The sequence below is a fragment of the Poecilia latipinna genome, unplaced genomic scaffold (assembly GCF_001443285.1).
Source record: "Poecilia latipinna isolate Pla-1442-1.1 unplaced genomic scaffold, P_latipinna-1.0 Scaffold1232, whole genome shotgun sequence".
NCBI lineage: Eukaryota > Metazoa > Chordata > Actinopteri > Cyprinodontiformes > Poeciliidae > Poecilia > Poecilia latipinna.
In genome coordinates this window covers 177,985-192,631 of record NW_015113848.1, presented here as the reverse complement: position 1 = coordinate 192,631, position 14,647 = coordinate 177,985, and the positions used below count along the sequence as shown (strand labels likewise).

Genomic DNA, 14,647 nt, shown 5'->3' with positions numbered 1-14,647 from the left:
TGCTGCAACTTTGGTCCCCAATTTGCCAGAATCCACTGGACTATCTGGTGCCTCAGCTTCATCTGCTTATTTCTGATCTGGTTGGATGAAACCGCCACACATCTTTTGAGAGAGCATACATATACTTCTACGACTTCTTCTGCAGCCCACTCTCTTGGGAATGAATGAATGAATACATTTTCAGCTCTTTCACGCAGTGCTTTGTCTTAGCTGGACATAATTTAACTGTAGCTCTGTTTTGACCTTATTTTTTGTATTTCTAAGCGTCAGCAGAACGTAGTGGTCAGACAAGTGATGCAGTGAATTGCTTCCTTTAACCACTGCTATGTTTTACCAAACAGTTTATTTCTTGGTGTATTATGATAAGTTATTCTTGATGTATGGGATTTTTTTTTTTACACATTTGTTTTATCTTGAAGGTCAGAGCACAGGGAGAGAAATGAGCTCGGGGAATTTGCAAGAGTATCATCACCCCCGTCCCATGCACAGCCCTCCCCCCCTGCGTCGAGCCAGCCTCCCTCTTCTTCCTCCTGTGTTCAACTCTGTCACACTGACTCAGTCTCTGCTCAACACCCCAGCCCAAACCCCACCTCTGTTTCTCGACGCTCTGGAGAGCGGTGCCTCGTTGGCTCATTACGACACCCAGTCTCACCAGAATGATACCAGGTAAGTTTAAAACTCAGTAAACTGTGTTACGAGTACCAGAGAATAATTCAAAGATGAAGAAGTGCAACAACTGACAGGGAGACTGAGCGTAGGCAGAGAGGGATCCTGTGAAATGATGATGGCTCACACAGAGACGGTTGTACGAGAGAGTGGGTGACAGCTGGTGGTCTGAAATATTTCAGACGTCACGCTGCGAGACTGTTGTAGTTAATAAATTGATTTGAATAAAGACAGCTTTGTTTTACAGCAGCTAGAGATTTCACCAATGAAATGGGGAAACTCAAAATGCAACACAGAGCAAGACCCACTTTGAAAAATATGTAAGCAATCAGTTGACTCTAATCACATTTATATATGATGGAACTAGGAAAAGACAGGATTTTGAAAGGCTGGATTGTGTTTTGTTTTTACTTTAAGTGAATGTATAAAGAATATGCTGTTGCTGCTCTGGGGTGGTGAGGGAAAAAACGTCAACAAAAATAATATATTGGGACAAATCTGAGAACCTCCAACATTAGCCCCAAACATCACCTGCCAGGTTGTGAAAACTGTAGATGCTGAGCTGACAGTTTCTTGGACTGATGGTACTGGGAGCTTAAACCTCACAGTGCCTTGTCAGCAGCATCCAGTTAAACCTCTTGTGTAGCTCTCAGTGGATATATACCTATATTTGTTAATGTGTCTTTTGTGATTCCTGCAGCTCACTCTTTGACTTTGCGGAGAAGCTGAGCCAGCAGAGCAGCTCGTTGTCTTATCAGCTTCAAAACTCCTTTCCAACCAGCCAGCATCAGCCTCAAACATCTGTACCCCACATGGCCTACCTTACTCCATCGCCCTACCTCACCCCCAACCCTCCAGACTCCAACCCTACCTCCTACCTGACGTTTGCACCTGGAGGAAGCTCGGCTGGACTGGTCACGTACTCAACAGGTGGTCACACCTACTTTCAGTCCCAGAGGACCGGACAGATCCTGCTGCAGCCAGCCGGCCACCATGGTGAGACACTGGGACGAGACCCAAGCTGTTTGGAAATTCATTAAATGTGTAGCATAGAATAAGCATGCATTTAGTTGTCTTCAGCCTCTGAATCCTCGCTGAATTGAAAGCAGCATTAAGGAAATCTCACTCAATTAAATGCAGTAATTGCTCAGAGCTGCAGATTGTGTTTGCTGTTCGTCACTACAAATAATCTTTGGAAATTCTTGCTGCTGAGAAGGGTTGGTGCCCGCATGATGGATAATCTGCACATCTGTGAATGCACTGAGATGCGGGCTGTAGAGCAACATATGGTCCTGCACCTGTAACCAATCTAAATAAGCTGAGATTAGTCAAAAATGTGCCTGAGAAAGCTTTGATTACGTGGGCAGCTGAATAACAATAATAATTTCAGTATATTTTGGAAGTTTGTCTTCATTTTCCTCATTCTTGCAGGATTAAAATATATTATTTCAGCTAGAAAATCTGAAAATCTGAGAAAGAGAAACCACATACACACATAATCAGTGTTTTGTCAAAATCAAAAGATCTGCATCCGGATGTTTCTGTTTGCAAGTTATTCAATCATTATTCAATCATGTTCAAAGACTATATTTCATTTTCAATTTAATAGCTATTCCAGGGATTATGATCAGTCAATTCAAAGCCCTTTTTCTGACTCTGTTCATAAGTTTGGCATTAATAACAATAGGACATTCAGATACTGTATATATTCTGGTTCTTCATACATTTGCTGAACATACCAATGAACTGATGCAGCAATGGTTCATAAATGAATGACGCTTTAACTTGGTTTTAAAGGATCTGTAATTATGTAACATAATTCAGTCCAGGTTGATTAGTTTATATACTTTTCTCATTGGAAACTGGTTCTAATGCCAAAAAGCATTGAAAATGATCCTGTTTTGTGTTTTCTGAAATATAAGATATTTCTTAAAAGCTATTTCTCCTCATTGACTAAATTCAAATGTGCTGCTCCCTGACTGCATGGCGCTCTGGGCAAGGAGCAGGAATGAGTCTCGAAAAAGAAGAACTGCGTAATTTATAATCAGACAGGTTTTGTGTTGGTCTTTGGGATCTGTGTGCACATCACCATGGAGGATAAAATGTATGACAAGAGTGGCAGATGAGAATGATGAAGCTGGCTGACAGCTGCAGTGCAGTAAGACGTTTGTGCGAACCAGCAGCAGCTGTTGGGCTTAATGAGAGATTTGGGATGAGAAAGAGAAAAAGATACGATGGGAACTGAATAAGGAGTAGCATCCAGAGCAAGTCGGTTCATCTGAGCTGCTTTTCAGGGCTTGACTCTTCATCTTTTGGTGTTTCCATGGTGGGTAATGGCAGGTAGATGGTCCCTCTTTTCTGGACATAGTTTCAATCAATCAAAAGTTTGGACACACCGGAAGCTGACCAAACCTTTCCAACCAGCATAGAAAACAATTATTGCTATTCTGTTAATTTTTTTTATTTTTTTTACTTTATTTAAATAATTGTGATACTTCTAAGCCTGGATAGCTCTTCTCATTTTTAGCGTACATTGAAAGTCTTCTCCAGGTCCGTAACCCAGAGGGAATGCTGATACATCAGCAATGAACTCTTCCTCTCAGAAAGCACTTACACTGCAACTGTTTCCCACAACCGTACCATGTTGTGGGAAACGATTCCATGAAACGGTTTAATAGAAATTCCTGCTCTTGGTGTTTTTTTTTTCCTCAATTAAAAGCTTATTTGCTGTAGTTTTTTAATTGTTTTTCTTTTCCCTCTGCCAGGTGGGGTGGCATCGTACCAGTCGTATCCGTGGAGTAACTTGTACAGTCAGCCAGGTGTCCACCAGCGCACCCAGTGTCCCTCCACCTACTCGGCCAGCTTGGGATCCGTTCGAGACCACCAGACCCCCTCTACCTCCAGCCTGCCTGTCCATCCTGGCTTTCAGGTGGGGGAGCTTAACCCTTCACATACAAACTTGCAGCAAGCAGCAGAGACCCAGTCACACGTTCCCGCTGGCACCGCCATCCTCCCACCAGTGTCCACTCTGCGACCCTCCTGTCTCAGAGCTGAGATTACTCCGACCAGTTCTTCATCGCTGCTTCCCTCTCAGGTCAACTCCACGTCTCCTCAAAGCCCTACATCACCCTCTTGTGTTAAATTGGAGTATGACAGCCCTCGAGAGATTCACAGTCACTTCCACTGTGATTTCTCCCCAATACAGTTTTGAATCTGTGTTTGAGTTTGCCTTGTGTGTAAATAGTGTAACATTTTTGTATATTTTGTATTATTAATATATCTTCTGAGTGGAAATGTTTGTATCTTAATACTCCGATGGGCTGTGAAAAAGCTCAGCTCCAATAAATGCAAATGGAAAGGTTCATTTTATTTGCTTAAATTGCATTTAAAGCAGATTATCTGCTAACAAATCATATATATTTTTATACAAGACAGTTTTGTTTTAGACCTTAAGTGCACAACTTGGTTCTTAACCTGTAAATCTTAGCAAGCATGCCCAAGTTTTTATCTTGGGTATCGTAAAGGCAGATTGATGCTGAGCTAGGACATGCTAAAAAAAAAAAAGAAAGGAAGGTGTAAACAAATACAAAAGGAAAACCTTATTTAGTAACGTTTTTATTTTATTCAGGTTTAAAATAAGATGTAGGATTGTTCAATGCCCATTTTTGAAAGTTTACATAATGGAGTGAGGCGAAGTGGTTGGTAAAAAATAAGTTATTTTGTAGAAGTAAATACAGTTTTTGTATAAACGATGAAGCCCTGGTATAGCTTTCTTGTCTCCACAAGTAAACTCTGTTTTCTTTATTTACTATGTAAATTTCTCAAACCTGGAGCCTTTAACCCAGTGGCTACAATCTTATGGGTTTCTATACATGAAGTCTGACAGCATCACAATTTATCCATTTAATTTCATACGTCCCTGAAATTAAATGGATAAATTGAATGATTTCAGTGACCATAACGGGTAAAATCAAATTTTTGTTTTATTGTGTAACTATATTTCTGCAGCAGCTCTAATATACATTGAACAACAATTAGAAACACAACCATGTCGCTTTCAGTCTGCCTCACTTTGAGTTTAAATGTTCTTAAAAAAAGAAATCAGGAAATTTGTTCCCTTCTGTTATATTATCACAATAATTTTAGCCAGTGAAACACTACCACGATTCACTTCACTGGAATTTTATTGAAAAATCCCATGTGATTTTTCATGGGAAAGTAGGTATTCCTGAATACCTACTTTGCAGTAAGAGTTGAATAATTTTAGATGCATCTGCTTTTGAAACTGCTAAAACATGAACAGGTGCCAAAAATGTTGCTTTGAGTTCAGAACTGTGCAGATTCTGGTGAAGTCAAATATCCACAAGTTCTGGCTTATAAGTGGCAAGTCAGTGTTTGCTGTTGCCTTAAAAAATGTTGAATGTTTAATGAGCCCTTATAGTTTCTGCCACCTGGGTATTTCAGGAAATTACACACAGTCAGGAACCCTGATAAAACTTTCCACCCCATCCAAAGTATTTCCTGCCAACGTCCAGGTGCCAGACACAACCTCGTCTTGCCCCGTCCCGTCAAGCTGGCATTTGTCAAGAAATAACTTTTACTGAAGTCATCAGTAGGTAGAAAGTGACAGTTATAGGTCTGACTTTTAGTCATTAAATAGTTTTTGTCAAAATTCATTGAGAAATGAATGTTGTTGCTAATTCTGACAGATCAGTTTGATCTAAATATACAGTCTTCCTATCCCATATTATGATTGACCACACAGACAGTATCCACTAATTTTGGCTAAGAATATGTTCATGTGTGTAAAGTCAAGGAAACTTAATAGATTAGTTTTTATATAAATGCAAAGACGATTCAGTAATTAAAACAGTGTTTTTGCTTGATTCTCCAGTAAGGTTAAAAATAAAGTCAATGTTCAGAAGGTGTTCCCTCGATACTTCAGCTTGTTGAATTTGTATCAGTTCTCCGAGGGTCGTGAACTCTTTTTCAAAAATCCTGAATGTTCTCAGAAATAAGTCCATTTTCTCCTGATGGCAAAAATGAGAAGAGATCTGGTGCCAGATCAGTAGAATACCTAATTCTGGGTGCTATACAAACTAATAAAATGTGAGTTAGAAAACTAATCTCATCAATTTATTTAAAAAACATAATTAAAAATGCTTTTCAGGTCATTATAACAACACAGGAGGTTTAAAAACTACACTTGTCGTTTATTGTGAGGACAGATCAGGTCAGGCAGGAGAGCATGATGTGCTTAGAAATACTTGTATATTATAAAATGTGAAAAACTGGGTATTTGTTTCAGACCTTTTAGCAGCATGCAACTTCATCTTGCCTACAACCAAACCCCACCAGTGGGCACTGTGTAGTCGTATGCAAAAATCCTGGACTCTTGATTAGCAGGGTGGTTTTGAGAGACGTCTCCTCACTGGAGAAGAGAAGTTGGTGGGATATGCGACTAATCCGACGCAGTGAAATATGGACGGAGCCGTCGCTGGAACTGAGGCATCCCAGACAGTCGTAGATATACAGGCCTGATCCTTAATCTGTGTTGCCATCTGCTGTGTTTGCACACAAACTGCACTTTCTGCTCTGTTTAATCTTAGTATGCAAGGCAGTAACAGGAGCATGTGGAAATCAAATCCCTGTATGAATCTCTGCCTCTGAAACAGCTGAAAACATTTTCCCTCAGACTGGAATTAAAAAGAAAAAAAAAAAAAAAACATTTGGGGAATAGAGTGCCAGGTTTTCTCCCAGCAGTGCGAGTAAAACAAAAAAAGTTTCTTGTTGGAGCTCCACTTAATATTCTATGTTCATAGCTCTCCAATAACACAGAGCTTAGATGACAGAGGAGGAAAGAGAAAGGACTATTTGATGAGGAGGTGGCAGTAGGGACCAAAGGGGGAGTTCGTAAAGAAGATAACAGGAGCAAAGGCAGTGAGTTGGCCTGGGAACAAGGGAGGAGAACTGGGATGAGCTGTTGCTAAGGGACGAGAGGAGGACATTGGGTGGACTCTGCCAGCCGGCGTGGGAGGGAGACAACGGTGGAGGGGATGAAGAGAGAGAGAGAGAGTGTGCGTTGGTGGAACAGGGGGGATCTGGGGATGAACAGAACTGTTGGTTATGTAAGAGTCGTATTTGGGTTTTAAATGAACCTCTCTCTTTCTTCCTGCATGCTGGCTGCGGAGCTGTTATAGTTGGCAGGGGAAGGGCAGCACAAACACGCAAATTCACACATGCATAAAAATTTCTCCTGTACAGAAACACACTTGAGCGCGCACACGCGCCACACACACACACACACACACACACACACACACACACCCCGCTTCTCTTTCTGAACGAAGAGTGAGAGCTCTGTTCAGACGTTCTGCAGTGATGTTTTCGCTCGGGATCGTATTTTACTTCAAGGTGAAGTCTGACACACTACACGTCTTCTTTTGGTGTGTGCCTACTCAAACTGCTTCATATTCATGTGTCATGTGACTGAGGCGAGCTTCATGTAATTAATTTTTCCAGGACTTCCCTCGTGTGAACAAAGGAAGCTCAGAGCACAGCTGTCTTTGAGGATGTGTGTGTGTGTGGGAGCACAGGTATGGGATGCTTCGGTCCAGCCCGCTCCCCACCATGTCAATATTTGCTCAGAATTCTGAGATTTGAAGAAAGGCAACTTGTTTCAATATTTATGGATGTGGTCAAAAACATGAAATCCTCCCAGTCTTCCCAAACTTTGCGACAGTGCAAACGAGCATGCGGCCTGACGGTTAAATCAAATACTGGGGTTTATTGAAAGTGGTGCACAAAGTTTATTAATATAACAGATTGAAAGCAAAGAGGTTGGTTACAGAATAAGGAGACAAACATTGATCAATTTAAAAATAAAGGCAAACGGCACAAAATATCTCACCTCACTGTTGATGGTAAATATTTCTGTTTTGCTGTGGACCAAAAAATGCGTGGTGCCACACAGCGAGGCTCTGATGGAGTCGTTTGACTCACACTGGTTTCCACTCATATGCAAATAAACCGGCAAAACTATTGTGAGGAATACTTTCTGAAATCAAACAGGCCAGAATGGTTTGCTTTGGCAGAGAAAAGAGGCATTACAGGAACATTTCCTTTTTCTGGAAAAAAAAACAAACAGCAAACACGCCAAATATGCATGCTGGATAAAAGTAAATAAACAGGTGAAACAGTGACTTCCAGTAAGGATTGGTTTCGAAATCATTTTAAAGTCCCATAGAAAAATACTTAAATATATTTATCACATCAACATATCTCAATATATTTTGTCAAATTTTTTTTTGGTAAACCAACAAAAAGTACATGAAGAAAGAAAATGACATAACATTTTCTTAAAATCTGAAAAGTCTTGCATGCATTTGTACATTATTCACTTTTAGCAACAATACCCCTAAAAAAAAAAAGCAAGTGCAGCAAATTTCCTTCCTAATTAGGAAACAGCATCCTGACAACCCAGAAAAATGGCCAATAGGTCAGAAAGGGTAGGTCGTAAACCTGTTCAGTGTCTTTACTGAAAATGTAAAGAGTATTAAAAAACTTAAAACCTGATGAAACAGCTGTCAACTCGGCAAAGGAGAGGGTTGATTTTTTTCCTTCAATGTCCCTTCTGGGGCTCCGTACAAATGCATCGATTTTATAGAAATTAACTGGAACCCAGTAACTGTGGTGCTGGTGGATTTTTTATTTTTATTTTTTTTAAACAATTATTTCTTAATTTCCCTAATGAAAAACCAGATGTGTGGACTGAAGTCATGTGACTTAGAATCAAGTTGAACTCGAGTCGCAAATATAACGATAGTGGAAAAAGTGACACAAGTGCTGCCAACGATCATTACCTATCTGTTAAAAATGTTTAGGTATTACCCAAAATTTTCAGTTGTACCAGAAATTAAATCGGTACATCCACAACAAATTTTCAAAGGTCTTTGAATTAAAACATAGTTTTGAAACGGGTCTGTATTTATTTTAGAATAGTCCAAGTTGGGTTTCTCTAACAGCCAGAGGTCCGTACTAATTATATCTACTGTAGTAGAGCATAAGGATGAAAACTGTCCAATAGATCATCTTTAAAAAAACAAAAAAAAAAAAAAAAACATTTATTAATAAATTCAACATAGAATGAATTTAAAAAGTATTATTTGCAGAACTGGTCGTCGGATATGAAATTTTAAATACTCAAATGACTCAAAATTGAAACTCTTATTGTTTGCTATATAAGACACTGACGGATGGAGGTAGAACGTCTTGTTTGGGTTCAGTTCAATCTGCCAAGATGACAAAATTACATAACCACAGGTGTTTGTGTGCATGTGTGTGTTTTTTCCTACCCCCTTGAATACACTTATACAAATAACTGTGTGTGTTATTCTGTCTAAGGCATAAAAAAACCCCCCTTCGCCCCAAAGATGACATGAAGTCCCAGAAAAAAACATGTCGCCTATTTCATCCTGAACCCATCATCACGCTTCACACGTAGCGTTTCCAGTTAGCCCTGCTGCTCATTCAGGAGAAAATGTGTTCAGGTAGTTCCTGTACTGTACAGGCCGCTCCCCTCAATTGCGGCTTGTTCGTGGTGTGTGTGTGAGGAGGTGGTGGTCGCAGTGGAGGGGAGGGGAGGGTGGCGTTACGGAGGAATGCAGAGTAGAGAGGGTAGGGAGGAGTGGGACGTTGAAGGGAAAAGAGGGGTCTCTGTTTTAGATTAGTGAGATTAAAGAAGTGTATATGAGCTTCTTGATGAAAGTGTGTTTTTATAGTGTGTTTGCTCCACTGGGGCCCTTGCCCTGCTGACACTAGACAGAAGTCAACGCAGGGCTCAAAGAAAAGTCTGATTAGTTTAATTTGTAATCTTGAATTTTTTCTTTTTACCTGTTTTAGGGGTACAACAGATTTAACTAGTGATGAAGTTTATTGAATATTTTTTCGACCGATGGAAAAACGACAGAAGTTCACAAAACGGTGGTCATTACATACTGTACTCAGCAGACAGGAAGTAGCTTGTACTTTTGAATTTGAACAGAAACTCACACACACACACACCCGTCATGCAGAACGGCGGGAACACTGCAGGCTGTGTGCGATGGCTCTCGTTCACTTCCGTCCCACAAACGTGTGTTTGCTATACGAGTGAACATGGGGAGAAAAGAGGAATTCATGTTGGTGTTTATTTGAGCTTCGGCCAAATCCAACCTGAAGCTGCAGAGCTGGCGCTCACGCTGTGCACCAAACCCCAGTTGGTCCTGCACCCCCAGCTAGACACACACACACTCACGCAGACACACACACACATAGACACACATCTCCTGCTGTACACACGTTTACCTGGACATCCTAGCCATATCAAGGTGTTTGTATTTCCTTGCCCACCATTTAGGTCCTTCCCGGGCAGGTATTTCCCTTCCTTTCCCGCACACACAACACACACACACACACGTACCCACACTGTAGCTGTGGAGAAGTGGGGGGGGTGCTGTTTGTGGGCAGAGTGTATGAAGCTCTTGCATTGATAACCTGCAGCTCAGCCTCACTCGGTCTCACTTTGTGGCTGTCCCCATCACCTGGAGCGTCCTCCGGCCCATTCTGTCTCCTTTCTGCTTCTCACTGCTGGACCGTCTGTGGCCGCGCTCGGACCCCCTGCCTTTCACCATGACGCCCACCGTGCCGCTTTTCCTGCTGCTGCTCAGCCTTATCGGAGCTCAGGCCACCTTTGATCAGCGTATGGCCGCCGCTATGGGTAAGAGTGACCTTTTAACCCCTGAAGCCTAACTCAAAACCCCAGATGAGATCCAACACTGGACTCTAATTCTGAAAAGATCTGAATCAATTTCCTTGTCGTACTTTCTCAGACTTTAAACCATGCATAATATAGTTTGAAAAAAATATTTGTGCAAAAGTGTCAAAATATCACTAACTTAGATCAATACTAAGACTATACTGAAAAATAAACCTTTTTTTCTTTTTTCATTCACATATATATGTGGGTGTTTGTGTGAATGAAAGAGTTTAACTATATAACTAAGAAAAGCTACAGAATAATCACAATTAAAAGAGAAAACAAGTTCAGTTATTGTGATTGAAATGAGATTGAATAAAATTATGTCAATATGCTGATTCTGCTGTGGTTGGTTGTGTAAATTTATCAGGGTTTCTTCAGGTTTCACTCATTTTGATTTAAGAGCTTTAGAGAATCATCGTTATTTATTTAGCCTAAGTAAGTTAACCTCATATAATTATGTTGCTTAAATACTTAAGCAAGTCAAATACAACTTTGTTTATTCAAGATGATATTTTTCCAACTCTGGCATGCAATTCACACGTAACCTACCCAATTTCTTCACCTCAGTATACAGCTTTGTAACAGATACACAGGTTTTTCACCAGCTATCAAAAATCCTGAATTACAGCCTTGGTAGATATAGACTTTATTATAAATTAGTAGTTGTAATATTAAATATTCAAATCAGTTTCAACATAAGCTGACCTATGGTACTATGAAGAAAAGTAAGTATAAAAATGTAGGCGAAAGTATTTGGGATTTAGTTCAAAGATTGAAAATCTGGATGTATTTTTTTTTTCCAAGCCTAAAATTTGGATAATACAGATTATTAAAGTTGTATAGGCAGTTTTAGTTTCTATATCCATATTTTCTGTTGGCATTTGCTCATTTAAATACTTTTGTAAATCATGTGTGGTGCTTGGAAGTTGTGGGTGACAGTTATAAAGTTTGGAAAATGTGTGAAAACAGTGTGGCACTTGAGGGTAGAGTGTATTTGTCTATTTTTAGGGTGAAAGCTTTAGATTTAAAAAATATAAATAAATAAATAAAAGCTGTAACAGAAGGAAATGTGAAAGTTGAGATTGAAAACAAGAGTGAGCCTGTGTTTAGTTTAGACCCACCCAGTATTTACTTTTGGGGTCCATTTAGATGGGAAATTGGCAGCAAAAGATTGGATTATTATATAATAGTGCCGTGTTATTTGCCTACATAGATTTGACGCTGGACAACTTTGGGTAAACAGTGGAACCCATATAAATGTGCATCTTTAGCAGAGTTTCTTAATACCCATTAGAGACAGAGTTAAGACCTACATAGAGAGTCCAATTGGCTCTTCTGGAATGGGCCGTGCTTTGTCAGCCCAAATGGACACTATGTACAAAACCCCATTGTGAGCCCAGACCCAATTAGTATTTATCCAAACCGAGCACATGTTGGCTGGAGAAAGGCCCAAAATCTCTTTGGTCGCGCTAAAAAGCTGCGTTTAATACAGAAAATCATGAATCAGCTTTTACTTCATTTTTGATCTCTAAAAGTAGATATCTTGCTGTTTTTCTGCCCAATCTTTCCTCCATTTCTGCCTCCGTCTTTCCATCTCTGAAGCCGAGTCGTCTCTGTTTCCACTCACTTCCTCATACATACATTTCGGCAGCCTCCGTCCCCTCGCCCATCCATTCTCACTGCCTTCTTTCTCCTCTCGCCTCCTCCCACAATTCTCCACCCATCTCTGCTTTTTAATCTAATAGCCCTTTATCATTAAACGCTGTAATTCTGTTTTTATTTTTCTTAGAAATATCACAAATGTAAACATATAGTACATGAAAAATAATTCTGGTTGCTTCCATGTGCAGTGGCAGGTCTGTGCAAAACCCGTCCCACGGACCTCGTGTTCATCGTAGACAGCAGTCGTAGCGTTCGCCCTTCAGAGTTTGAGCAGGTGAAGGTTTTCCTGACAAACGTCATCAACGGGCTGAACGTCGGACCCAACGCCACCCGAGTCGGAGTCGTTAATTACGCCAGCCGTGTCAAGAATGAGGTAGAGATTGGTTCCCAACAGCTTGACAGATCTTGCATAGTGTGGAAGTTGATTATTTATGAAGTATGGAAAAATGAGCGTGGAGAAGTGTTTGAGTTTCCAGACTTTAGATGTTAAGTTATCTGAAAGACACAAATCTGATTTATATTTATAAGATGGTATTTATCTTTTGCTGAATGAGCACATCAGTAAATATTTCGTTTCTTTTTTGGCTTTTGGAGTTTTATTTTTGTCCAAGTCTGGAAAAGTTAAGACACATGAAAACTGAGTTTCCAGATTGTGAAGTCTAAGCTTACGCTGGACCTAAATTGTTGATTTGGTTTAGCATTGTGCATAATTTGAAGAAAACACATATTCTCAAATGTTCATAAGGTCATAAAAATATTTACAGAAAAATCTTGATACTTGAGTCATAGAAATTTCTAAAAATGGAAATGTTGCCCTCGTCTCTCGTTGTCATTGCCGATCTGTAGGTGTCTATGAAGACTCACCGTACCAAAATTGCTCTGGTCAAGGCTGTGAGCAAAATCGAGCCTCTTTCCACTGGAACGATGACTGGATCGGCCATCCAGTTCGCCCTGAACGTGGCCTTCAGTGAGGCAGAGGGAGCTCGGGCCAAATCTCCTGATGTCAGCAAGGTCCGGCGTAGATTTAAGAACCATTCTCCAATCCTGGTGGGCTGCTTACTCATATTAAACAATTTTGCTTCCACAGGTTGCCATCATCGTGACAGACGGGCGTCCGCAGGACAACGTGAAGGACGTGGCACAGCGTGCGCGTGACGCAGGCATTGAAATTTTCTCCATCGGTGTGGGACGTGTGGACATGACCACCCTCAGGCAGATGGCCAGCGAGCCTCTGGATGACCATGTGGACTATGTGGAGAGCTACAGCGTCATTGAGAAGCTCACCAAGAAGTTTCAGGAGGCCTTCTGTGGTAAGATGAGAGAGCCACCCATGTTTACAGTAAGAGGAGGGATTAGTCAAGCACAAATGAAAGAGAAGTTAGACCGCTACTATCCGTGTCTTCATCACAGTGGAGAAGTTTCTGCTGGCCCCTTTGCACAGAGGGTAAGATGTCAGGACTATCATCTTTTATTCCAATTTATTGTGTCCTCTCTTTTGTCCTCTGCGCCTCCTCGCCAAGACTCAAATAATGGATGGGCTAATTTCACCCATTCATATCAAACCTCCTTAAAATTCCCGCTTCATGAGGACATTAGGGCAGAAACAATCTCTTGGAAGGAGATTTGCTCCTGTTCCTCTCTCAACTCTCTCATAATCGAGGAGCGAGACTGATCCATCTGTAATTACCGATTTATTAGTGACAATCATTAAAACTGAATTAGCGACGCCCTTCGGGCGGTCTCGGCCTGCGATAGTATCCAGGGCTTTGTGCTGCTCGCTCTATGGAAGCCCGTCTTATTGCAGACGTTTCTTCCAAGGGCAGAGCTGCATGACGGCACTTTTACTTCATAATGGAGACAAATGTGTACAACACAAAGAAATTAGCACAACATATTTAAAAAGTCATGCTGCGCCAGCCTTTTCCACCTATTGTTTTAAAGATCCACTGGAAATATGCATAATTTCCTTCACATGTTAAAGGGATAGTTTGTTCTTTTTGAAGTGGAGCTATGTGGTGTACATACATGAGCAGTTAATGACTGATCTGTAGCAGGCAACAATCTGTCTGGCCCCAAAAATGAATCTCCTTTAAGAGTTAGCTTAAGAGAGATGGAAAGAAGTTCAAAGAAAATCACTCATGGGCTAAATGCCTCAGTTTTATGACTTATGGTTTATACTTGGGTATGAAATTAAACTACAAAGTGACAAAATAGCAAAGTAATAGTAAATGGTAACTTCACCAATGCCAAGCATAGTTAGCTTTGCTAAGTATGCTAATGGTACCAGAATAGGGCCAAATACTATTTTTTGATTACCATATTTTCCGCACTGTCAGGCGCACCTAAAAACCTTCAATTTCCTCAAAAGCCGACAGTGCGCCTTATAATCCAGTGCGCCTTATATATGGACCAATATTGAGCCACAACAGGTCTAGCAACTACGGTAAGCAGCCGCAGACTTCATTTTCCCCGTAGAAGAAGCGTGCGCGGTGCATGTTGGGATAGTTGTCAGAACGCTGG

General features: G+C 40.7%; 2 protein-coding genes across 3 annotated transcripts in view; both read left to right on the top strand.

The window, feature by feature from the left end:
• The first annotated feature begins 420 nt into the window (after positions 1-420).
• On the top strand, positions 421-4,030 carry LOC106960826 (homeobox protein NOBOX-like). The gene is made up of 3 exons (XM_015054168.1): positions 421-666; positions 1,367-1,662; positions 3,432-4,030. The coding sequence occupies exons 1-3, from the start codon at positions 440-442 to the stop codon at positions 3,875-3,877; spliced, it is 969 nt and encodes a 322-aa protein (XP_014909654.1). The 5' UTR covers positions 421-439; the 3' UTR covers positions 3,878-4,030.
• Positions 4,031-10,183: 6,153 nt separating this feature from the next.
• The window catches only part of LOC106960825 (cartilage matrix protein-like), a 12,180-nt gene continuing 7,716 nt past the window's right edge, over positions 10,184-14,647 (top strand). The window contains exons 1-4 of one of the 2 annotated variants that reach the window (XM_015054167.1): positions 10,184-10,423; positions 12,316-12,500; positions 12,974-13,138; positions 13,215-13,437. In XM_015054167.1, coding sequence (XP_014909653.1) covers positions 10,336-10,423; positions 12,316-12,500; positions 12,974-13,138; positions 13,215-13,437 — 661 coding nt within the window. In that variant the 5' untranslated portion in view covers positions 10,184-10,335. The remainder of the gene's footprint in view (positions 10,424-12,315; positions 12,501-12,973; positions 13,139-13,214; positions 13,438-14,647) is intronic. The other variant, XM_015054166.1, reaches the window with a different exon arrangement.